This window comes from Lissotriton vulgaris, chromosome 2_1 (assembly GCF_964263255.1).
Source record: "Lissotriton vulgaris chromosome 2_1, aLisVul1.2, whole genome shotgun sequence".
In the NCBI taxonomy this organism is placed as follows: Eukaryota; Metazoa; Chordata; class Amphibia; order Caudata; family Salamandridae; genus Lissotriton; species Lissotriton vulgaris.
This window is the reverse complement of record NC_141687.1, coordinates 774,933,449-774,959,134: the sequence shown is the minus strand read 5'-3', so window position 1 is coordinate 774,959,134 and position 25,686 is coordinate 774,933,449. Positions and strand designations below refer to the sequence as shown.

The following is a 25,686-nucleotide window of genomic DNA, read 5'->3' as shown; positions in this document are numbered from 1 at the left end:
TTGCTTTGCAGCAGCAAACCCCTGCTTACCGGTTTGTTGCTGCAGAGCAAAAGGAAATGAAAAGGAGGTTGCTTCAATATTACGGCCCGCTTAGCATTCCACTGTAATGAAAGTGCATGCACAACTCTAAAGGATTCACTTTCATTACAGGGATCCCCATCTGCAAAAGTTTAAATTGGCCCCAAAGTCCCCTGAAGTTCTGTTACTTCACTCAGAAAAAGAGCATTAATCCTGCTTCATGCGCTTTCAGAGCCTTCTGCTGGGAAAATCTTGTCAAGTCCATATTGTGTTCTAACACTGAATCGAGACATGGGAAGGCGCAGATTGAGTTTCCAGAGATTCTAATGGAGATTGGGCCTGTGGAGACTTTGGCACACTGGCAGGCAGGCACTAGGACCTCACAAAGGTCAGAAGAGTCTTTACATGTTCATAAATGCAGAGTCAGACGCAATTCACATTGCCTAGCTACGTCGTGTTGAAGATTCCTGTTTCACATAGTTGGCACTCGGCATTTGAAGTCATACACATTTTTTTGTTTTCAGTCCCCCCATTACCTCTGCATTATGATTTTTTCCTGCTCTCCCTTTACTGGTTATTGTTATGAAATGGAATTCAAAAAACCTTAGAAATTCACTGAAAAAACAAAAGTTACAGAGACGTTATAGTTAGGCTCAGATTTCACTCGTACAAAACCAGTGAAATCAGCAGTTCTAGTTACCTGAACTAACTATATCTTATACCCCCACAATACACTGCTTATGGTCTTGCATGTTTCATCACTCATGACATGGTCAGTGACATCACTGATAACATCACTGATAACATCTCAAATCACATCACTTATGACATCACTGATGACATCATCCAGTGAGTGTAAGTATTTTCTAAGAGTTTATGGGTGTTAAAGATGTATACTAACCTACTACAAAAGTTAAATTAGTATATTAGGTGTACCACAACTCAGTGATACTACTTCTAATATATATTATGTGAGTCACTGTGTGACTGTTTATATCCTTGTGTGTATGGTTGTATAAGTGGGTGTGTAAGTAGCTGTGTGGGTGAGTGAGTTGCTGTGTGAGTGGCTGTATTGGTGAGTGAATGGGTGTGTCAGTGGCTGTAAGGGTCAGTGTGGCGGTGTGAGTGGCTCTATGGGTGGGTAAGTGGGTGTGTAGTGACTGTATGGTGAGTGAATGCATGCACGAGTGACTGTATAGGTAAGTGAGTGGATTTCAGAGTAGGTCTGTAGAGGTGTGAGTGGTTGTGTCAGTGGTTGTTTGGGTGACTGGTCGTGTGAGTGGCTCTATGGGTGGGTAAGTGGGTGTGTAGTGAATGCATGAGTGAGAGGGTGTCTGAATAACTGTATGATTGAGTGACGTGGTGTACAAGTGGCTGTATGGGTGAGTGAGTGGTTGTTTGAGTGAGTGTTTGGTTAAGTGAGTTGGTGAGTATGTGGCTATGTGAGTGGCTGTATGGGTGAGTGATTCATGAGTAGCTGTATGGGTGAGTGAAGGGTTGTGTGAGTGGCTATATGAAGGATTGGGTGGGTGTGTGATTACTGATATGGGTCTATGAATGGGTATATGAGTGGTTCTGTGGGTGGGCATACAAGTGGTATGGGGTGTGAGTGGTTCTGTGGCTGATGTCATGAGTGATGTCATTTGAGATGTCATCAGCGATGTCACTGACCATGCCATGAGTGATGTAATGTGTGAGGTCATAAGCAGTGCACTGCCGGTGCATAAGTTATAGCTAGCTCAACTAACTAAAACTGCTGATTTTTACCTGTTTTGTACGAGTGGACTCTGAGCCTAACAATAACAATCCTGTAACCGTTGGTATTTTCAGTGAATTTCTAAGGTTTTTTTAAATTCTATTTCCTGACTAAATGACCCTATAACCCTTGGTTTTTTAAGTGAATTTTTAAGGTATTTCAAATTATGTTTCCTAATCATAACGTCCCTGTAACCTATGTTTGTTTAGGTCAATTTCGATGTTTTTTTAACTAGTAGTCCTGTTTGCAGAGTGGTGGAGAAAGAAGTCAGGGGCCTCCAGCTAGCTCTCAGGAATCCTGCTGTGTCAGACTTACTTGAGGTACCAGGAGGGCTTCTGTGCACCAGGAACCCTCTGCATCCAAGAGGACTTCATCCCCCAACCAGCAGTGCGCCAGGAGGCGTGTTTTTGAGAGTGGTGGAGAACGGGCGTGGACCCTGAAGGCCTCTCAGCAATCCCGCTGTTTGGGACTTACTGGATGTAACAGGGGCCGGTCCTTCTGTGAAGTGTCTATTTTTTTAAATTATCATTATTTTGTATTTATTCCCCGGGTTGATTTCAGCCCGAGGGACCCCATGCCCCAGTGCTCAGCCTCTTTTTTTTAATGAAAAAAAAATAAAAGATGAACATGCAGCTCCCTTTCTGTCAAAGCATTTGCACCCTGCTTCTAGCAAGCAAGAGCTTTTTTTGTGCTCTCACTTGCTACACATGGAGCACAGTTTGCTATAACGCTCCCGCCAAGCCATCACAAACAGCTATGTGCTGGGAGTGGGCACCTTGGGACATAGCAGGAGCCAGCCCAGTTGGGGGGGGGGGGTGGAGTGGCAGTCCCCAGGGCCATCTAGGGCCCTCTATTGCAGGACACAGCCTGGTGGTCTCCAGGGTTGCGGGGAGCCATGCGGCCACCCACTTCAATTCTTAACATTTGCCCCTGGGAGGTGCCGGTCTCCGGGATTGTGGGGGTGCCACACAGGCCTCCCTCATTAATTCAATTTTAGCCCCAGAAAGGTGGGGGTCCCAGGAGCTGTGGGGTGCTGCACTGCCCCTGCATGTATCATAATTAGCCCCTGGGAGGAGGTGGTCCCTGGGGTCAGGGCCCCCCCACATTTATACTACATTTGCCCTAGAGAGGTGGCAGTCCCCAGGGCACGAGGTTGCTGAGCACGCAACCATGGCATAAATTATTAACAATGCCCCGGGAAGGTGGCGGTCCCTGGGTCTTATGCACTTAGTGTGGAAGTTTGGAATTGCCTCCAAGTTCACCCGCTACTCACTTGATTCATGACAGATTACTAGCCCCAAATTTAGCTCCATGGACTCCGATGTAAATCCTTTTCAAGTTATGTCACAAGCCATCAGTAAGTGCAGGCCGATTTGAATTTAGCACAACATGAGAGGGCGTTCCTGCGAACTGAACTTAATGAATATGTAGCCTGTGTGCTTTTCCTGTTGCCTCTGAGAATATTTCGTCAGGGGTTTCTTCAGATCTTTCTTGAGATTCAATTTATGCAGGAGTTTGAAGTCTTTCAATGCCCGTAGCCCCAGCGTTTTCCCCTCCTGAAAAATTTGCAAGAGATCCCACATATTTTAAGGTATTTATTCCATAATCCAAATTGCAATTTTTGTCTTAGTCACCTTTTTTCCCAATGGATCTATGAAGTGGCCCTTATTCTTTCATACCTAGTCTAAGAAGCTTTAATACAAGCTTACAAGACTAATAAATACTTCGATACTTACACAGTTTAACATTTTTATCACTTGATTTTTGGCAATTAATGGAACCCCTTGGGTGGAGCAGGCTGCACACACATGTTTACTGTCCTTGAGCCAAAGGACCAGAGGTATTTGTGTCTATGTAAGTGACTTTCAGCACTTAAGAAATGGAGTAGCTTGAAAGAGGCAGATTCAGCCGCATTAAGTAATGGTCTGCTGTGGGAGGAATTAAAAGGCATAATTTCCTTAGTAGTCAACCTACCTACATTTACAGAAACTTTAATTAATGTTACTCTGCATGTAGAGGGTTCAGCTCAAACTCCAAAAAGAGGAAAGACGTTGGCTGGTTCATAAAGGCCTGATAGAATTAATGGCAGAATCATCAAAACACGAAACCCAAGCTTCTAAATCAATGCAGACTGGTAACCTTAAATGTGTGTTATCTAAAGAAGAAAAGAAATAAAAATACAAAGAAGACATTTTTATGCTGTAGAGGACTTTTTGTTAAAAACTGCCCCTCTTTGAAGGAAAACAAGAGAGCTTAACTATGACCATTAAATCCAGGTTGAGCTTTAACAAGAGCCAAGTGTTTGTTAATTACAGGACGCCTTTCCATCCCTGCATGGAATTGGCTACATCAGATGGTATTTAAAAAGTATTATTTATTATTAGATCGTGGAGCTACATGTTACTTTATTGGCCATAAGTTCCATAGTCAAACCTGGATTCCTTTAATTTGAAAGTAAAAAAGAAGGCAGCATTTTAGGTATGGATGGTACTTTGCAAACCTCTGAGAAGGTGATTTGGGAAACTGTACCTGTTGTGATGGTAACTACAGAGGAAACACTTAATTCCTTTCCTTATATCTCATTGACACATCATATTTACCATCATTTTGGGAATGGCTTGGTACAGGAGGCATAGCCACATGACTGACTAGAGAGCATGCACCACAACTTTGGAATGACATTACTGTAAAGAGAAATGTTTTCTAAGGAAACACTTGAGAACCATTCACCCCTTTACCTGTCCTTTGTCCTCCCACATGGAAGAAGATAACTCCCTGTCACAATACAGAGTTTGCTGATGTGTTTAGTCCTTATGAGGCTGAAAACATCCCCCTCAGAGGTATGACTGTGCCTTTGTTTATTCCTGAATGTGAAGATTCCCATTGCAAGATCTACACATTAACAGTGCAGAGAGACAACTTACTCAAAGAATATATTCAGGAAAAAGTGAAGAGAGAATTAACCTGCCATTTGACATCTCAATTGTCAGAATCAAATGTGTTTATATCAAATCTGATGGCACCTTTTACCCCTACATAGATTACAGAGAATTAAATGCAATTACCCATTACAGAGAATTAAATGCAATTACTATTGGAAAAAGATATTTGCTTCATCGGATCTGTATTACTGAAAAATGGTAACATATTCACCAAGTTGGCTTTGAGTTGTGTGTACAATTTAATATATATTAGAGAGGGAAATGAATAGAAAGCAGCTTTTAACATAAGATATAGCCACTTGAATACCATGTGTTGACATTTTTCCTGTGTAATGTGCCAGCTGTCTAAAACATTTTATCAACAACATCTTCCAGGATATTCTGGACCCATATGTAACAGTTTATCGGTATGATATCTTCGTGTACCTTGAAACAGAAGAAGCACATCAAGGACGTGTTCAGCTGACTTCATTCCAATTCATTTTATGCTAGGCTAGTAAAATGAAGTTTTGAAATGACCAGCATCCTTTTTCGGAGATTCTAAATGTTCTCTTTCGGAATTCAGGTTGATGCAGGAAAAGTGCAAAAACAGTTGATGGACAGAATGCAGAACAATGTCATACATTCACCCCAGTACAGTGATCTGGGCCTAAATCCATCGTTTTTTGCACTCCACACCACCCCAGTTCAGACATGGCCATATGCAAATCAGCCTTGACCCTGTGCCTCATGGGAACAGTCCAGCCCGAACTGCCAAGCCATGTCTTCCCTGGACCGGAATCAAGCATCCTAGGACCGGTTTCTGGCTATCAGCCGTCTTCAGCCAGGATAGCTTGACTCCAGTGGCTTAGTGAGCAAGGGACCCACGTCTGGGAATACCCTTCCCACCCGTCCTCTCCTGAAGTAACCTTGTCCCCACCCGCCCTCTCCTGAAGTAGCCTTGTCTTTACCCGGCCTCTCCTCGGTAACCTTGTCCCCACCGCCCTCTCCTGAAGTAACCTTGTCCCCACCCGCCCTCTCCTGAAGTAACCTTGTCCCCACCGGGCCTCTCCGAAGGTAACCTTGTCCCCACCCGCCCTCTCCTGAAGTAACCTTGTCCCCACGTGCCCTCTCCAGAAGTAACCTTGTCCCCACCGGGCCTCTCCGAAGGTAACCTTGTCTCCACCCTGTCTCTCCTGAGGTAACCTTACCCACTCCGAATGCACTGATGTGAGCAGAACTAGGACGTGAGCAGAGACACTCCAGTCTCCCTCTGTAGGGGTCAGCTGGTATTACTTTAGTGCCCATGGATTAAGCCGATGTGGCCTAGTTGATCTGTGAGTGCAGCACGCTCAAATATGTACAGCACATTTGCATTTAATATGTATGCCATGTTTCTTTGGCATCCATGCTTGCTGTGCTTTAGCTTGCGTCCTATAATAACTTGGGAGACCATTCCTGACTCTCCCTTTATAATGTATACTTTGGAAGAATCCGCCACATCCCTGGGTGCTGAAGTGCAGACACTCGGCTCGCAGGCTGTACTTAGCCGCACATGAAAGGCAGGGGGAGGTGGGAGTGCCTTCAGGTGTTTGTCTGTCTCTTTCTTTTTACCAAGATGTTCTGCCGAGATAACTTTCCTTTCTGAAAGGATCAGACGCTCGTGTGTGGGCGGGGACGCGTGTCTTTGTGCTATCTTCAGCCCGCTTTTGATTTAATAGCTACCTTTCCGCAGCACACTAAAACGTTAAATTACAGACAGAAGGAAATGAGAATAAAATGAAAATATTGCCGATATTAGCTGCTGATCCCTCGGAGTGTTTTTACAGTTGTTGCTTTAAACCCCGGAAGACGTTTTTTCTGGTGACGAGCTGCGAACGCGGGGAAGATGGGGCTGCGTACAGCACCTCACCAACAAATGAAGTATGGATATTCATGATGTATTGTTCACCAGCACCGTCTTCCCGCTGAAAGGTGTACTGGGATATTCATAAGTGCTGCCTTGGCGGCGGGTTCTCGTGACACTCGCATTGTCCAGCGCTAGTACGCAAACCTCTTAATAATTACCACCTATGCGTCGGCAGCTGGCTGCCATGTCAGGTGGTACGTCTTGGTGTCCCAATGAGCAGACTGCGGGATGCCCATTGTCTCCTTGTAACCCGCCCCCAGCAGAACGATCCTGGGGGTGTGCATGGAATAGTCACAAGCGCTAAATCCTGCTGGTGGCATCCATCCCGTAGGCATTCAGCCTAATTAATAGTGCAGTGAGGCAAGAGACACAGATCTGTGTCTAGCTTTCTGGATATTTGGAGTACAGGAAGCTTTCTGCTGTCTGCTTATGGAAACATAAGGTTATTTGAGAAGGATTTTCCAAATTCTGTGTTTTCCACACTTACTGTTGTGAAGTGAATGGTTTGCTTATGAGCGGCTAGTTTTGCCATCCTTAAAAAAAAAACCGTGTTTTTTATTGTATGGCATCACAACTGCCTATCTGTACTTTCACCGTTTAGTATGTGATTTCAGTCACTGATTGGTTCTGGGTAGAGACAATTTGAGCTGTGTGCAGGCTCTTATACGGTATCTAAATGGAGAGAGGAGCATACGTTCAGCCCCCTCAACTATTAGTTCAAAGCGTCATGTATATATTGATTAGTCCACACATATGAGCTTTTGGGGGTAATTTTATCGGTCAAAGCCTTCCAGACAGTAAAAAGACATTTTGGTTACATTCTGAGAGTGCAGATGTTTCAGAATATACCAGAATTAGAAATGCACAATGAAGAACATGTTTTTGTGATTCACAAGTGTGGTGGAAACAAATATCTTAATACGGTCCAGAACAAATCAGCACACTAGGTGATGCCACTTTCAGATGCTATTGTTTGTGCGCTGTATAGTTTCATCATTAAAACTGTATATGCAAATGTAATGGTCATTTTAATTGAAAATGTGTTGTCTGTAATAGAAGTATTCTACCACACCATGCATACTCCACACTACACCTCTCCACTCTACACCACTCCCCTCTACAGCACTCTACCCCACCCCACTCCATTCTATGATTCTTCACTCTAGGCCATTCTACTCCACACTACAACACCCCACTCTGGCATTCTGCGACACTTTATACCACTCTGTTCCACTCCATGCGACTTTAGTCCACTCTATGCCACTCCACTCTACAATATTTTACTCCACTCCGTGCACCTCAACTCTGCACCCCTCCACTCTGACACTCTGCTTTGCTCCTACTCTAAGAAATTCCACTCTATGACAATCTTCTCCACTCTACAACACTCCACTCGACTCTATGCCACTATGCGCCACCCCACTCTATGCCTCTTCATTCTAGGCCACTCTACTCCACACCGCTTTACTCCACTCTATGGCACTCTACGCCACTCCACTCCATGACTGTACTCCACTCTGCACCACCCCACTCTGACACTCTACACTACGCCATTCTGCAGCACTCCACTCTACTCTATGCCCCTCTACTCTACAGCAGTCCATGACACTCCACAACACTTCACTATCCTCTTTGCCACTCTACTCCCCTCTCTGCCACTCTACTCCACCCTTCATGACTCCACTCAACGACACCTCACTCTATGACACTCTCCTCTCTGCCACTAACTTTTAGCCATGCTGAACAGCAGCCACGTTAGTTTAAAACATGGCTAAAGCACATTGGCATGGCCAATAGCTCTAGCATAGGCGAGGCCTATTGCCTATTTGTCAATGCCTGTTATTCCTAATGCCCATTATTATGAGTAGGGCACCAAGCAGAGACGACTACCATTGAAATTAAGGAGACAGGCCTAACTAAACCAATATTGGATTGTTTCGTGATAAGAACCGCGGATAAATACTAAAAGATGCTGTGAGGGCTGTAATGAGATACTTAAAGGTGAATATATATACAATGTCAAAACTCATAAACCTTTATACCAGTTTTCATCTGAACTACTAGTGTGATGTTCGATGTACACCTTGGGCACAGTTGTATCACCTAACTTAGGGGCCTATTAGGATGGCGGACGGACCTGCGTCCGTCCACCACCCCAGAGGAGGAGGGACCGTCCGCAGGGGCTGCGGCGGTCCCTCCGTGCTAATTAGGATGTGACCGCCACCCTGGCGGTCACATCCTGTATTTTTAACATTGCGGCGGGTGCTGCTTGAAGCAGCACACGCCGCAATGTTAAAAAAATGCATGTTTACCTTTGCATGCACGAAGCTGCAGGCACCGCGTGGTGCCTGCCCCTTCGTGAACGCAAAGGCAGGGGGGTACCATAGGTACCCCCCATGTGCAACCCCTCCTTCACCCCTGGGGGCCCGCAACGGGCCCTCGAAGACAACACAATATGCCTTTCCACGGCGGAAATGCCGCCGTGGAAAGGCATATGACCGCAGCTATCCTAATATGGCTGGCGGTGTCTGATAGACACCGCCAGCCATGTTAGAGCTTTTCCGCCACGGTCGGAAGGCGACTGCGGCGGAAACGCGGCGGACAGAAAATAGATCCCCCAGCCATCCTAATCTGGCGGGGGGGGGGGGTCTTTTTCCAGTCCGCAGCAGATGATCCCCATCCTCCAGGCCGGCGGTTGCTTCCGCCGGCCCAGAGGATGCGGATTATCCGCAATCATAATCGGCCCCTGAGTTAGTCGTTTGTCACCTTCTGCAGTACTTAAAATGAGTGAACGTGGCTAACGATAAAATGGCTGCCATGTTCAACATTGTTGTGTAATAGCTCAGTAAATGAAATGTACTACATAAGTGCTACCTGTCCGGAGGCCGGATTTATGGTTTCGGGCCCTGGAGTGGTTCACTGGCGAGAAGAGGGCCCTCTAATAGTGTGCAGCCTGCTTGCTTCCAGTGACACGCTGTACTTGCCGTGCACAGCCTGTACGGAACACTGCAATCCGACTCTGTTGATTCTAGGAATGACAGCCGCATAACATGTTTATAAAATGTTTTGTAATCTTAAGGAAAATGAAAAGCATTTCATAAGTGCTGCTTTTAAGCGAAGAGATTTATAGCACCAGGCCCTGGAATTATTCATTAAAGTGAAGCCTGCCATCTAATGATTTGTAATGTAATCTGCTTGTATTGTGGGTGCTGCTTTCGGTGTACGTGGCCTGCGCGTGACTGAGGGAAGCATTGATTGCCTGTTTCACGTGCGCGTCACCCACTTTATCCCAAAGGCATTTTGTAAGGGGGGCCTTCAAAAAGACCCTCCAGCTCCCTGTTGCAGCAGGCACATCGGGGACGAGGAAGGACAGGACAGGGAAGGGAGAAAGAGAGAGATAAAAAAAAGAAGGAAGGAGATAAAACTTCTCTGGGCTGGTTTGACTATTTTTGCCAGCTCCGCGTTTGGTTCCCAGTCTGGCCGTGTCAGCCATTCACACGCCAGTAAGGAAAGCTGCCGTGAAATCCTAGCCTTGATGTACTTGAGAAGATGGTTACTCCTGCTAGCGGCCCATTTGCATAATATCCTGTCTTCACATCCCCTGTATGTGCCACATGTTGGTGCCATGCCAAGTCACAAACCGATTTCGACATTTTCCAGACTTTGTACATTTACTTTACCTGGCGCTCGCTTTTGAGAATTTACCCTCCATGGTCTTTACAGATTCCGTTTGGGAAACATCTGTTTTTAAGTACACTCTAAATGGGAATCGCATTTCTCTTCTGGTTTGAAATGAAGCAGTGTTTTATTTCCCTCATGAATACGGAGCGCTCGTCTGCCTGAGAGGGCCCTATATCTTTTTTTGTGCAGCGTTTGTAAAGACAAGGATTGAAACTTCGGGCTGACTCCTGGGCTCCCTCGACGCCTTGGGCTTCTCTTCCAATAAGAATAAAACCATGAAGCCTTTGCTCCTGGCACGCAGGCCCTCACCCTTCTGCTTTAAGTTGGTTCTTGGCAGCCCTGCGCACCCGACAGACCTGCATAAAAATTCCCTTCGGCAGAATTGTGTTCATTTCTTTTCATTCTTCGCTAATTTCTCAGCTCAGCTGTCCATCACAGACACAGCTTACATTTTGATAGAGGACGAGTTAGGGCATAAAGTCACCTAGCAGTCATAAATCCATTTATGCCCCCATCACTTTTCTTGTGGGAGTACGCCACGTGTTACGCCCCGTGTGCAGACTTGTAGCACAGGTTCCTGCAGTGCATGGGGGGAGGTGCAGTGTGCGCTACCCCATCACTAGGCCTTCATTCAGCCCAATGACAGTCCACTCTATGCCCCTCCACTATACGCCGCCTCCACTCTACTGCACTCCATGACACTCCACTCCCCTCTTTGGGAGATGGTGGGGCGCGACCTCTTCATGAGGTCTCCATTCAGCCCAAGGCCACTCTGACACAGGGGCGTAACAAACACCCACGCAGCCCCCGCAGTGCGGGGGGGCCCCCACTCTCTTCAGTAAATGAAGGGGGCCCCAGGCCCCTCAGCACTTCAGAGAGCTGTGAGAGAGGCTTGCGCTGAAGCAAGCCTCTCTCCCTCTAAAACAGGTGCAGGCTGTCTGCAGCCTGCTCCGAGCCCCTCGCCCCCTCCCTCTGACTGAAGAGAAACAAAGTAACAAGTTGCAATGTTTCTCTTCAGTCAGAGCTAGCAAGGCCCGGAAGGAGGATGGGGTGGGTGGGGGCCCCAGCAGGAGGCAGCACAGAGCAATTAGGACGCAGAACAAGTCATGAGGTCAGGTCTACCTAGTTGTGAGAGGGGAAATGGAGATGGTGTTCTTCCGACAGGTTTTGAAGGCACATACAACACTCATGACAAGAGTATGGATGCAAATATGCATGGTATTCATGTACTAAGGAAGAATGGGCAGACGGGTAACACCTGTCCCACACACTTGCAAGACTAGGTTTTGAATTAATGGTTTCAAGATCCTATCTTCTCAATGTTGTCAAATATTGTAGTTCTATTTCACAACTTTGGTTGTCATGTAACACCGCACCTTTAGCTGTAGATCTCCACTGTGAAGTATTTTAAACAATAGCTTGATTCCTATAGGAAATCTTTGGGTTGGATATTTTCGAGCTTTCTGGTGAGAGTGGTGTGGAAAGTTTGTATTCTTTAGTGAATTTGCCTCTATAACATCAGTATATTGTTTCTCTGAATTTAAACTGTGAGAAAGGTGGAGTATGTCTTGAGTCGGTATCCCCTTTGGGAGTGGGGGCCCTCAGAGTCAGACTGTCAGCATTCTCAAGGGCAAAGCTCATATGAGAAGGGATGAGGCAGCAAAATGGTGCCCTCAGGTAAGCACTCTTGTTAGCACTCACCATGTGGGCGTCCGCAGGGGGGTTTGTAAGGGGGGAAGAGAAGGGTGCAAGGTAGAGAGGAGATGAGTGCAAGGCAGAGAGGAGATGGGTTCCAGGTCTTGTGAGAAGGGTGCAAGGGGGAGGGGAGAAGGGTGCAAGGTAGAGAGGAGAAGAGTGCAAGGCAGAGAGGAGATGGGTGCAAGGTGGGGTGGAGATGGTGCAAGGCAGAGGGGAGAAGGGTGCAAGGTAGAGAGGAGAAGGGTGTAAGGCAGAGGGGAGAAGAGTGCAAGGGGGAGGGGAGAAGGGTTCAAGGCAGAGGGGAGAAGGGTGCAAGACATAGGGGAGAAGGGTGCAAAGGGGAGGGGAGAAGGGTTCAAGGCAGAGGGGAGAAGGGTGCAAGGCATAGGGGAGAAGGGTGCAAGGCGGAGGGGGGAAGAGTGCAAGGCAGAGGGGGGAAGGGTGCAAGGCAGAGGGGAGAAGGGTGCAAGGCAGAGGGGAGATGGGTGCAAGGCAGAGGTGAGAAGGGTGCAAGGCAGAGAGTAGGGTGCAAAGCTGAGGGGAGAAGGGTGCAAGGGGGAGGAGGGAAGGGTGCAAGGTAGAGGGGAGATGGGTGCAAGGCAGAGGGGAGAATGGTGCAAGGCAGAGGGGAGATGGGTGCAAGGTAGAGAGAAGAAGGGTGCAAGGCAGAGGGGAGAAGGGTGTAAGGCAGAGAGGAGAAGGGTGCAAAGCAGAGGGGAGAAGGGTGCAAGGCGGAGGGGAGAAGGGGAGCAGGGTGCAAGGCAGAGGGGAGCAGGATGCAAGGCAGAGGGGACCAGGGTGCAAGGCAGAGGGGAGAAGGGCACCAGGTGGAGGGGAGAAGGGTGCAAGGCAGAGGAGAGAAGGGTGCAAGGTAGGGAGGAGAAGGGTGCAAGGCAGAGGAGAGTAGAGTGCAAGGGGGAGGGGGAGGGGAGAAGGGTGCAAGGCAGATGGGAGAAGGGTGCAAGGTAGAGAGGAGACGGGTGCAAGGCAGAAGGGAGAAGAGTGCAAGGGGAGGGGAGAAGGGTGCATGGCAGAGGGGAGAATAATGCAAGGCAGAGGGGAGAATGGTGCAAGGTAGAAAAGGGTTCAAGGCGGAGGGGGAGAAGGGTGCAAGGGGATGGGGGAGAAGGGTGCAAGGCAGAGGGAAGAAGGGTGCAAGGGGGATGGTAAAGAAGTTAAAAATGTGCCCCCCCCCTCGGAAAACGGGAAAAGGGTGCAAGGTAGAGAGGAGAAGGGTGCAAGGCAGAGGGGAGAAGGGTGCAAGGCAGAGGGGAGAAGAGTGCAAGGCGGAGAGGAGATGGGTGCAAGGTGGAGTGGAGATGGTGCAAGGCAGAGGGGAGAAGGGTGCAAGGTAGAGAGAAGGGTGCAAGGCAGAGGGGAGAAGAGTGCAAGGGGGAGGGGAGAAGGGTTCAAGGCAGAGGGGAGAAGAGTGCAAGGGAGAGGGGGGAAGGGTGCAAGGCGGAGGGGAGAAGGGTGCAAGGCAAAGGGGAGAAGGGTGCAAGGCAGAGGGGAGAAGGGTGCAAGGCAGAGGGGAGATGGGTGCAAGGTAGAGGGGAGATGGGTGCAAGGCAGAGGTGAGAAGGGTGCAAGGCAGAGGGGAGATGGGTGCAAGGCAGAGGTGAGAAGGGTGCAAGGCAGAGAGTAGGGTGCAAAGCGGAGGGGGGAAGGGTGCAAGGGGGAGGAGGGAAGGGTGCAAGGCAGAGGGGAGAAGGGTGAAAGGCAGAGAGGAGAAGGGTGCAAGGTAGAGGGGAGAAGGGTGCAAGGTAGAGGGGAGAAGGGTGCAAGGCAGAGGGGAGAACGGTGCAAGGCAGAGGGGAGAAGGGTGCAAGGCAGAGGGGAGAAGGGTGCAAGGCGGAGAGGAGAAGGGTGCAAGGGGAGTGGAGAATGGGGCAAGGCAGAGGGGAGAATGGTGCAAAGCAGAGGGGAGAAGGGTGTAAGGCAGAGAGGAGAAGGGTGCAAAGCGGAGGGGAGACGGGTGCAAGGTGGAGGGGAGAAGGGGAGCAGGGTGCAAGGCAGAGGGGAGCAGGATGCAAGGCAGAGGGGAGCAGGGTGCAAGGCAGAGGGGACCAGGGTGCAAGGCAGAGGGGAGAAGGGCGCAAGGTGGAGGGGAGAAGGGTGCATGGCAGAGGAGAGTAGAGTGCAAGGGGGAGGGGGAGGGGAGAAGGGTGCAAGGCAGATGGGAGAAGGGTGCAAGGCAGATGGGAGAAGGGTGCAAGGTAGAGAGGAGAAGGGTGCAAGGCAGAGGGGAGAAGAGTGCAAGGGGAGGGGAGAAGGGTGCATGGCAGAGGGGAGAATGGTGCAAGGCAGAGGGGAGATGGGTGCAAGGTAGAGAGAAGAAGGGTGCAAGGCAGAGGGGAGAAGGGTGTAAGGCAGAGAGGAGAAGGGTGCAAAGCGGAGGGGAGAAGGGTGCAAGGCGGAGGGGAGAAGGGGAGCAGGGTGCAAGGCAGAGGGGAGCAGGATGCAAGGCAGAGGGGACCAGGGTGCAAGGCAGAGGGGAGAAGGGCACCAGGTGGAGGGGAGAACGGTGCAAGGCAGAGGAGAGAAGGGTGCAAGGTAGGGAGGAGAAGGGTGCAAGGCAGAGGAGAGTAGAGTGCAAGGGGGAGGGGGAGGGGAGAAGGGTGCAAGGCAGATGGGAGAAGGGTGCAAGGTAGAGAGGAGACGGGTGCAAGGCAGAAGGGAGAAGAGTGCAAGGGGAGGGGAGAAGGGTGCATGGCAGAGGGGAGAATAATGCAAGGCAGAGGGGAGAATGGTGCAAGGTAGAAAAGGGTTCAAGGCGGAGGGGGAGAAGGGTGCAAGGGGATGGGGGAGAAGGGTGCAAGGCAGAGGGAAGAAGGGTGCAAGGGGGATGGTAAAGAAGTTAAAAATGTGCCCCCCCTCGGAAAACGGGAAAAGGGTGCAAGGCAGAGGGGAGAAGGGTGTAAGGCAGAGAGGAGAAGGGTGCAAAGCGGAGGGGAGAAGGGTGCAAGGCGGAGGGGAGAAGGGGAGCAGGGTGCAAGGCAGAGGGGAGCAGGATGCAAGGCAGAGGGGACCAGGGTGCAAGGCAGAGGGGAGAAGGGCACCAGGTGGAGGGGAGAAGGGTGCAAGGCAGAGGAGAGAAGGGTGCAAGGTAGGGAGGAGAAGGGTGCAAGGCAGAGGAGAGAAGGGTGCAAGGTAGGGAGGAGAAGGGTGCAAGGCAGAGGAGAGTAGAGTGCAAGGGGGAGGGGGAGGGGAGAAGGGTGCAAGGCAGATGGGAGAAGGGTGCAAGGTAGAGAGGAGACGGGTGCAAGGCAGAAGGGAGAAGAGTGCAAGGGGAGGGGAGAAGGGTGCATGGCAGAGGGGAGAATAATGCAAGGCAGAGGGGAGAATGGTGCAAGGTAGAAAAGGGTTCAAGGCGGAGGGGGAGAAGGGTGCAAGGGGATGGGGGAGAAGGGTGCAAGGCAGAGGGAAGAAGGGTGCAAGGGGGATGGTAAAGAAGTTAAAAATGTGCCCCCCCCCCTCTCGGAAAACGGGAAAAGGGTGCAAGGTAGAGCGGAGAAGGGTGCAAGGCAGAGGGGAGAAGGGTGCAAGGCAGAGGGGAGAAGAGTGCAAGGCGGAGAGGAGATGGGTGCAAGGTGGAGTGGAGATGGTGCAAGGCAGAGGGGAGAAGGGTGCAAGGTAGAGAGAAGGGTGCAAGGCAGAGGGGAGAAGAGTGCAAGGGGGAGGGGAGAAGGGTTCAAGGCAGAGGGGAGAAGAGTGCAAGGGAGAGGGGGGAAGGGTGCAAGGCGGAGGGGAGAAGGGTGCAAGGCAAAGGGGAGAAGGGTGCAAGGCAGAGAGTAGGGTGCAAAGCGGAGGGGAGAAGGGTGCAAGGGGGAGGAGGGAAGGGTGCAAGGCAGAGGGGAGAAGGGTGAAAGGCAGAGAGGAGAAGGGTGCAAGGTAGAGGGGAGAAGGGTGCAAGGTAGAGGGGAGAAGGGTGCAAGGCAGAGGGGAGAACGGTGCAAGGCAGAGGGGAGAAGGGTGCAAGGCGGAGAGGAGAAGGGTGCAAGGGGAGTGGAGAATGGGGCAAGGCAGAGGGGAGAATGGTGCAAGGCAGAGGGGAGAAGGGTGTAAGGCAGAGAGGAGAAGGGTGCAAAGCGGAGGGGAGACGGGTGCAAGGTGGAGGGGAGAAGGGGAGCAGGGTGCAAGGCAGAGGGGAGCAGGATGCAAGGCAGAGGGGAGCAGGGTGCAAGGCAGAGGGGACCAGGGTGCAAGGCAGAGGGGAGAAGGGCGCAAGGTGGAGGGGAGAAGGGTGCATGGCAGAGGAGAGTAGAGTGCAAGGGGGAGGGGGAGGGGAGAAGGGTGCAAGGCAGATGGGAGAAGGGTGCAAGGTAGAGAGGAGAAGGGTGCAAGGCAGAGGGGAGAAGAGTGCAAGAGGAGGGGAGAAGGGTGCATGGCAGAGGGGAGAATGGTGCAAGGCAGAGGGGAGAATGGTGCAAGGTAGAAAAGGGTTCAAGGCGGAGGGGGAGAAGGGTGCAAGGGGAAGGGGAGAAGGGTGCAAGGCAGAGGGAAGAAGGGTGCAAGGGGGATGGTAAAGAAGTTAAAAATGTGCCCCCCCCCTCGGAAATATTTCTGCGTACGCCCATGGCAACACACACTACTTTGTGAGAGAGAGTGGGAGAGAGAGTGGAGTGAGAGAGAGAGTTTAGAGAGAGTGGAGAGAGAGAGTGGAGAGAGATAGAGTGTAGAGAGAGTTGAGAGAGACAATGGAGAGAGAGAGAGAGAGAGTAGAGAAAGAGGGTGGAGAGAGACAGTGGAGAGAGAGACAGTGGAGAGAGAGTGGAGAGGGAGAGTGTAGGGAGACAGTGGAGAGAGAGTGGAGAGAGTGGAAAGAGAGAGAGTAGAGAGAGAGTAGAGAAAGAGACAGTGGAGAGAGAGTGGCGAGAGAGTAGAAAGAGAGTGGAGGGAGAGAGAGGAGAGAGAGTGTGGAGAAAGTAGAGAGAGACAGTGGAGAGAGAGAGAGTGGAGGGAGAGAGAGTGAATAGAGAGTGGAGAGAGAGTGGAGAGATAGAGTGGAGGGAGAGAATAGAGTGGAGGGAGACAGTGGAGAGAGAGTGGAGAGAGAGAGAGAGGGAGAGTGAGAGAGTGGAGAGAGAATAGAGAGAGAGAAAGTGGAGAGAGTGGAGAGAGAGTGGAGAGAGAGAGAGTAGAGATAGAGTTGACAGAGTTGAGAGAGAATGGAAAGAGAGTGGAGACTGACTGACTCAGAGACTGAAGACTGACTGACTGAGAGACTGACTGGCTGAGAAACTGACAGAGAGAGAGAGAGACTGACTGACAGAGAGAGAGAGACTGACTGACTGACAGACTGACAGAAAGAGAGAGAGACTGGCAGACTGGCTGACTGACAGACTGACTGACAGAGAGACTGACTGACTGACAGATTGACTGACTGAGAGAGACTGACTGAGCGAGAGACTGACTGACTGAGAGAGAGAGACTGACTCACTGAGAGAGAGACTGTGATGGAATTGGGGTCACGGTGTGTATGAAGCTATGCAATGCCTCTTAAGATTGCTATTGTCTATTAATAAAAATGTATTATCAAAATGTGCTCTTTGTAGTTACATCTGCTTTTGAAATACTGCATTGTCGCATTGTCTAATGTTTTAAAACGGAAATGAAAAGGAGTAGTGGATGCACTTTTGTCAAAACTGAACGATGAGTGGGCCCGATGTTGTATATCATGACAGGAGTCTGCATCAGGAAACCCACCTAGAATTGGGCAAACTTCCCTGGCGTACTGATAGCAGAGACCCTGTAATGAATGAACCACCACCTATGATAGCCTGCTGGCAGACTAAGCCCAACCTTTGACTCCACCATCCAGTGTTACTTATAACGGCTGGATTAGTTACAGTGGTGTAACAATAGCCCCGCATCCCCCGCAGTATGGCGGGTCGCTGGCCTGAGAGCTCTAGACTGGCACGGAGGATGGGAGGGGGGCCCCCTCCATGTAGTTTGCAGGGGGGCCCCCTCAAGTTTCGTTACGCCACTGCTCTGACACTCCACTCTGACAGTCCACTCTGTGCCCCTCCACTATACGCCCCTTCCACTCTACTGCACTCCATGACACTCCACAACACTCCACTCCCGTCTTTGGGGGGGATGGTGGGGTACGACCCCTTCACAAGGTCTCCATTCAGCCCAGTGCCACTCTGACACTCCACTCTGACAGTCCATTCTGTGCCCCTCCACTATACGCCCCTTCATCTCTACTGCACTCTGACACTCCACAACACTCCACTCCCGTCTTTGGGGGGAATGGTGGGGTACGACCCCTTCACAAGGTCTCCATTCAGCCCAGTGCCACTCTGACACTCCACTTTGACAGTCCACTCTATGCCACTCCACTATACGCCCCTTCCACTCTACTGCACTCCATGACACTCCACAACACTCCACTCCCGTCTTTGGGGGGGATGGTGGGGCACGACCCCTTCACAAGATCTCTATTCAGCCCAGTGCCACTCTGACACTCCACTCTGACAGTCCACTCTATGCCCCTCCACTATATGCCCCTTCATCTCTACTGCACTCTGACACTCCACAACACTCCACTCCCGTCTTTGGGGGGGATGGTGGGGCACGACCCCTTCACAAGATCTCTATTCAGCCCAGTGCCACTCTGACACTCCACTCTGACAGTCCACTCTATGCCCCTCCACTATACGCCCCTTCCACTCTACTGCACTCCATGACACTCCACAACACTCCACTCCCGTCTTTGGGGGGGATGGTGGGGCACGATCCCTTCACAAGATCTCTATTCAGCCCAGTGCCACTCTGACACTCCACTCTGACAGTCCACTCTATGCCCCTCCACTATACGCCCCTTCATCTCTACTGCACTCTGACACTCCACAACACTCCACTCCCGTCTTTGGGGGGGATGGTGGGGCACGACCCCTTCACAAGATCTCTATTCAGCCCAGTGCCACTCTGACACTCCACTCTGACAGTCCACTCTATGCCCCTCCACTATACGCCCCTTCATCTCTACTGCACTCTGACACTCCACAACACTCCACTCCCGTCTTTGGGGGGGATGGTGGGGCACGACCCCTTCACAAGATCTCTATTCAGCCCAGTGCCACTCTGACACTCCACTCTGACAGTCCACTCTATGCCCCTCCACTATACGCCCCTTCATCTCTACTGCACTCTGACACTCCACAACACTCCACTCCCGTCTTTGGGGGGGATGGTGGGGCACGACCCCTTCACAAGATCTCTATTCAGCCCAGTGCCACTCTGACACTCCACTCTGACAGTCCACTCTATGCCCCTCCACTATACGCCCCTTCCACTCTACTGCACTCCATGACACTCCACAACACTCCACTCCCGTCTTTGGGGGGGATGGTGGGGCACGACCCCTTCACAAGGTCTCCATTCAGCCCAGTGCCACTCTGACACTCCACTCTGACAGTCCACTCTATGCCCCTCCACTATACGCCCCTTCCACTCTACTGCACTCCATGACACTCCACAACACTCCACTCCCGTCTTTGGGGGGGATGGTGGGGCACGACCCCTTCACAAGGTCTCCATTCAGCCCAGTGCCACTCTGACACTCCACTCTGACAGTCCACTCTATGCCCCTCCACTATACGCCGCCTCCACTCTACTGCACTCCATGACACTCCACTCCCCTCTTTGGGAGATGGTGGGGCGCGACCTCTTCATGAGGTCTCCATTCAGCCCAAGGCCACTCTGACACTCCACTCTGACAGTCCACTCTGTGCCCCTCCACTATACGCCCCTTCCACTCTACTGCACTCCATGACACTCCACAACACTCCACTCCCGTCTTTGGGGGGGATGGTGGGGTACGACCCCTTCACAAGGTCTCCATTCAGCCCAGTGCCACTCTGACACTCCACTCTGACAGTCCATTCTGTGCCCCTCCACTATACGCCCCTTCATCTCTACTGCACTCTGACACTCCACAACACTCCACTCCCGTCTTTGGGGGGAATGGTGGGGTACGACCCCTTCACAAGGTCTCCATTCAGCCCAGTGCCACTCTGACACTCCACTTTGACAGTCCACTCTATGCCACTCCACTATACGCCCCTTCCACTCTACTGCACTCCATGACACTCCACAACACTCCACTCCCGTCTTTGGGGGGGATGGTGGGGCACGACCCCTTCACAAGATCTCTATTCAGCCCAGTGCCACTCTGACACTCCACTCTGACAGTCCACTCTATGCCCCTCCACTATATGCCCCTTCATCTCTACTGCACTCTGACACTCCACAACACTCCACTCCCGTCTTTGGGGGGGATGGTGGGGCACGACCCCTTCACAAGATCTCTATTCAGCCCAGTGCCACTCTGACACTCCACTCTGACAGTCCACTCTATGCCCCTCCACTATACGCCCCTTCCACTCTACTGCACTCCATGACACTCCACAACACTCCACTCCCGTCTTTGGGGGGGATGGTGGGGCACGATCCCTTCACAAGATCTCTATTCAGCCCAGTGCCACTCTGACACTCCACTCTGACAGTCCACTCTATGCCCCTCCACTATACGCCCCTTCATCTCTACTGCACTCTGACACTCCACAACACTCCACTCCCGTCTTTGGGGGGGATGGTGGGGCACGACCCCTTCACAAGATCTCTATTCAGCCCAGTGCCACTCTGACACTCCACTCTGACAGTCCACTCTATGCCCCTCCACTATACGCCCCTTCATCTCTACTGCACTCTGACACTCCACAACACTCCACTCCCGTCTTTGGGGGGGATGGTGGGGCACGACCCCTTCACAAGATCTCTATTCAGCCCAGTGCCACTCTGACACTCCACTCTGACAGTCCACTCTATGCCCCTCCACTATACGCCCCTTCATCTCTACTGCACTCTGACACTCCACAACACTCCACTCCCGTCTTTGGGGGGGATGGTGGGGCACGACCCCTTCACAAGATCTCTATTCAGCCCAGTGCCACTCTGACACTCCACTCTGACAGTCCACTCTATGCCCCTCCACTATACGCCCCTTCCACTCTACTGCACTCCATGACACTCCACAACACTCCACTCCCGTCTTTGGGGGGGATGGTGGGGCACGACCCCTTCACAAGGTCTCCATTCAGCCCAGTGCCACTCTGACACTCCACTCTGACAGTCCACTCTATGCCCCTCCACTATACGCCCCTTCCACTCTACTGCACTCCATGACACTCCACAACACTCCACTCCCGTCTTTGGGGGGGATGGTGGGGCACGACCCCTTCACAAGGTCTCCATTCAGCCCAGTGCCACTCTGACACTCCACTCTGACAGTCCACTCTATGCCCCTCCACTATACGCCCCTTCCACTCTACTGCACTCCATGACACTCCACAACACTCCACTCCCGTCTTTGGGGGGGATGGTGGGGCACGACCCCTTCACAAGGTCTCCATTCAGCCCAGTGCCACTCTGACACTCCACTCTGACAGTCCACTCTATGCCCCTCCACTATACGCCCCTTCCACTCTACTGCACTCCATGACACTCCACAACACTCCACTCCCGTCTTTGGGGGGGATGGTGGGGCACGACCCCTTCACAAGGTCTCCATTCAGCCCAGTGCCACTCTGACACTCCACTCTGACAGTCCACTCTATGCCCCTCCACTATACGCCCCTTCCACTCTACTGCACTCCATGACACTCCACAACACTCCACTCCCGTCTTTGGGGGGGATGGTGGGGCACGACCCCTTCACAAGGTCTCCATTCAGCCCAGTGCCACTCTGACACTCCACTCTGACAGTCCACTCTATGCCCCTCCACTATACGCCCCTTCCACTCTACTGCACTCCATGACACTCCACAACACTCCACTCCCGTCTTTGGGGGGGATGGTGGGGCACGACCCCTTCACAAGGTCTCCATTCAGCCCAGTGCCACTCTGACACTCCACTCTATGCCCCTTCCACTCTACTGTACTCCATGACACTCAACTCCCCTCTTATTTTGGAGGGGGGGGGGGATGCGACCCCTTCATGAGGTCTCCATTCAGCCCAATGCCAATAAACATTGGTGAGACTCACGGACCCCTCATCACATCCGACAGCAGAGGGACATCATTTTTCGTTATGCCACTGGCTGTGTGTACACTTATGCAGGAGTAAGTCGTAGACAAATGGTGGGTGGGGGAAGAATCAATGCATACTTTAACTCACGAGTTGTGAATGCTGACAAAACGGAGTTTGTGGACATTTGGAAACTCCGGTTTCACCGCTTCCCACTCTGGAAATGGGCAAAATCCATTTGCAGGGTGAGAAGAGGAATGAACCTCTTGTGGATTGCTCCATGTGAGAAAATGTTGTACTCGTGGAGTAAAAAATCACAACAAGAAATGTTTTGTTGCACACTGGTGGTGTCTTTCCCCCACATTAAATTGTACCCACCATGTAATTACCAATCGAGGAAATAGCAACGCCAAGAAAGTCACTACATGAACACATTTGTGAATAGGTAAATCATGAACTTGCACCTGAACGCAGGGGAACATTTATGGATACAGATTTGCAATTTCCTTTGTGTATGGACCCAGAATCTTTTTCTCGTATTTCTACTGCCCGTACATTGTGTGTCTTTTTACATTTAGATCTGATAGAGTAAGAGTACATCAGATTGCTTTTGAAAAATCTTATTAAACCTCCATGTTTGTTTTTTTCTGCACAGGTCTGTTACCACAGCTTGTGGGTGTTGCACCAGAAAAGGCCATTAAGCTAACGGTGAGTATTCCCAAGTGTACTAAACTGCCCCATTTGTTGCAGTAAACTGTTCCATTCGCTGCAAAGGACTGGACACGCGTAGTGACGTCTGGAAAGTGTTTTTTTGTGCTCTTTGGTTGTGGAATATCCCTGCTGTTCAGGCCACTTTTCCTTTTTTGCTTTCATGCTCAGTCTAATACAGCATGTTTTCCTGCCCATTGGCTCTTCTATCTCCTTCTTGAACAATGTTTGTCCTTGTGCTCTCCTCCATCCCTGCTTATCAGTTCCATACCTTCTCAACTAGCACTCTTGTTCTTTAATACAACTCGACTTTCACTTGTAGATCGTAAAGTCCCACCTAACTCAGATCTGATCGCTGCATTTCACCACACAATCAGTTCTTTTGTAGCCAAGAATGGCCTTTATGGCGCAAAGTCTTGGCTCAAATGAAAATGTTCACATAATAGTGCAAGACCACAAGGAACATGTATGTAGAGATTTAGGATTTTAAGCGGAGCGATCTGTATGAGCAAGGCCCTAACAATACCCTATTAATTCACTTATTATGAGTGTCCTGGTAAAAGCGGCTGTAATTCTGCACCCACATTTACCGATACCCACGTTACAGAGAAAAACAAATACTGGTATTATTGGGGGATTGCAAGTTAATCCTCAAAGGACTCTTATGCAATGGGGAATAACATGAGGAAATCCCATTGCTTTTACTATGGACAAATTCTCTTAGTAGAAAGTGGGTTTTTTGTCTCCAGTACTATCTCATCACTTGTGATCTCTGATGGAGACGGTGACCTCCATTAATGTGTGTGGTAGCAGTGAGAGCCACACACACACAGGAGGTGACACTCTCAACGTTTTATGTAACATAAAATAGCTAAGTATCTATTTGAAGGCTTATAGACAGTCTATCATCTCATAGTGTTCTGCAGACCTTCCATTGGTGGTGTTCCCTTGAGGAATACCTGTCCAGTACAGAGGCATTTTGACCAGCAGGTCAAAGTGCCAAGGACAGGGATGACTGTTAAGGTTGTCTCAAGCCTCATTCTTTTCATAACTGGGAGTCAACAGGAGACAGGTGACATCTTTGAGCCAATATTGTTACCTCTCTCTCAGGCATGCCAATCAATTGCCCTCTTTGCAATTTTGAGATAATCCAGGAATGAGTGGATGGTGTCATAGTCCTAGTGAGGGGCAATAGAGACGTAGACTTAAGTGTAGCATTTCATAGAGAACAGGATAGGATTCACCCCTCCTTCCTATCATATTGTTATGTTTTGATATGCCTTTTCATTTTGCTGACACAGCATCGTTATTTTCTAGCTTGTATGGAATATTGGGAACTGTCCTCGCTTACTGCATCACTGGCATATTTTTTAATGCAAGTGAGGTAAGGACAACACGGTGGCTCGAGTCATCCTATGAAGCAGGATAAAAAAAGCATCGGAGTTCGGCTTATAGTGTAACACACAGACCTTTAAACAGTACCTTCAAATACTTTTGTCCGAACCTGCCACCTGCAAAAACTGAGGATCTTCTCTAACACGGGGGGGAGGGGAGACATAGTTTTATTGTTAGAGGAGTTTGCTTGCAAAGCCGAACCAATAGGTGAGAAACGTACCATATGGAGACCTCTTACTCCTCAATTTCCCTCCTGGTGGTGGCGTCCTCCTGCCCACTAGAAAAGTTACCAGAAGTAACTTGAAAACATTTACTTATTGTTACATAATTATTAAGTCAATTTAAATGTATTAAATAAAATACAAAATATTTTTTAAAGATCTATTTAAAAAAGTTTTAAAAAAATCCTACCCAAAGTACTTTTGTAATTACTTAATATTTATTAAACATGCAAACAGTTTTGTACAGAATAATCAAATTCATGTAAATATTTACTTAAAAAAATATTACATTACATTTTAAATTAAACATTTTTAAGGTGTTTTAACAATAAAAATAGATATTTTTAGAAGTTACATATATTTTAAAATTCTATTTAATTTGTATATATTTTTAAAATGCTGAAACAAATTATTTTATCTCAACATTATTGCCATGCTGGTTCTTATTCTAAGTCACTGTCTGCATTATTTTCTAAGGAAAGGTGTTGCAAGGTCAGTAGTTGGCCATGTCGAATGACGATTACTGTAGTTCTCTTACTACTATTCTATTTTGGACTTACTACTGGTCCATTTTGGTTGCAGTAACTTAGAGTATTATATTTGGCTCCTCCCCCGTTTCAGGGGGTGGAGACATGTACGTTTATACTTTTTAGAAACTTTTAATCCGTAAATAGGGAATTGTCATAAGTATTAAATTACTCAAAAGTGTACGGGTAAACGTACACATGTAGATTTACTCACGTCTAAGTTTACCTTTGTGATTAGGCCCCATATTGTTGTGAATACCAACTTTATAGTTTTCTAAGTATCAACTTCCCCTTGAACATTGTCACTTGAAGGTATCACTGTTCATTTGGAGAGGCTTTTTTTTAGAAGACTTTTTATTGACTGCGTGCCTTTACTCAGAGGGTCAGTGTATATGATTTATACTCTCGAATGAAAATCCATGTACTAGAGCTAACCTTGGCATGGAATTGCAGGCCTAATGAGGGCAGTTTGCATTTGAATGTGTTAGTCTCATTCAACTTTCTTGCTCTGATAGGTGTTGCAATGGGTTGATTCTATCTTTAGAGCATATCTTCTTTCATAAGTGTCTTATAAATTGTCAATATCTTCAGGAAGCTGAATCCCATTTCCTACTTGACTGACTTAAGAGTTGGTTCGAAATATATCAGCCTAGTTCCCGTAATATTAATTCTAAAGATAATACTTGCTTTCAGTTTTGTCTGATCTATATACCCGACCAGATGTAAAGATTTATAAACTAGTGTTGCTATGACAATACTCTACAAATGCTGCAACTTCAAGCTAGCCCGTAAAACATTCTTGCTATAATCTTTATTGAT

At 49.5% G+C, this 25,686-nt stretch overlaps 1 protein-coding gene across 1 annotated transcript in view; it reads left to right on the top strand.

Moving 5' to 3' along the window:
* SLC25A12 (solute carrier family 25 member 12) overlaps nt 1-25,686 on the top strand; it is a 486,415-nt gene that overhangs the window by 339,862 nt on the left and 120,867 nt on the right. Inside the window, exon 12 of the mRNA XM_086956111.1 lies at nt 22,672-22,724. Coding sequence (XP_086812237.1) covers nt 22,672-22,724 — 53 coding nt within the window. The remainder of the gene's footprint in view (nt 1-22,671; nt 22,725-25,686) is intronic.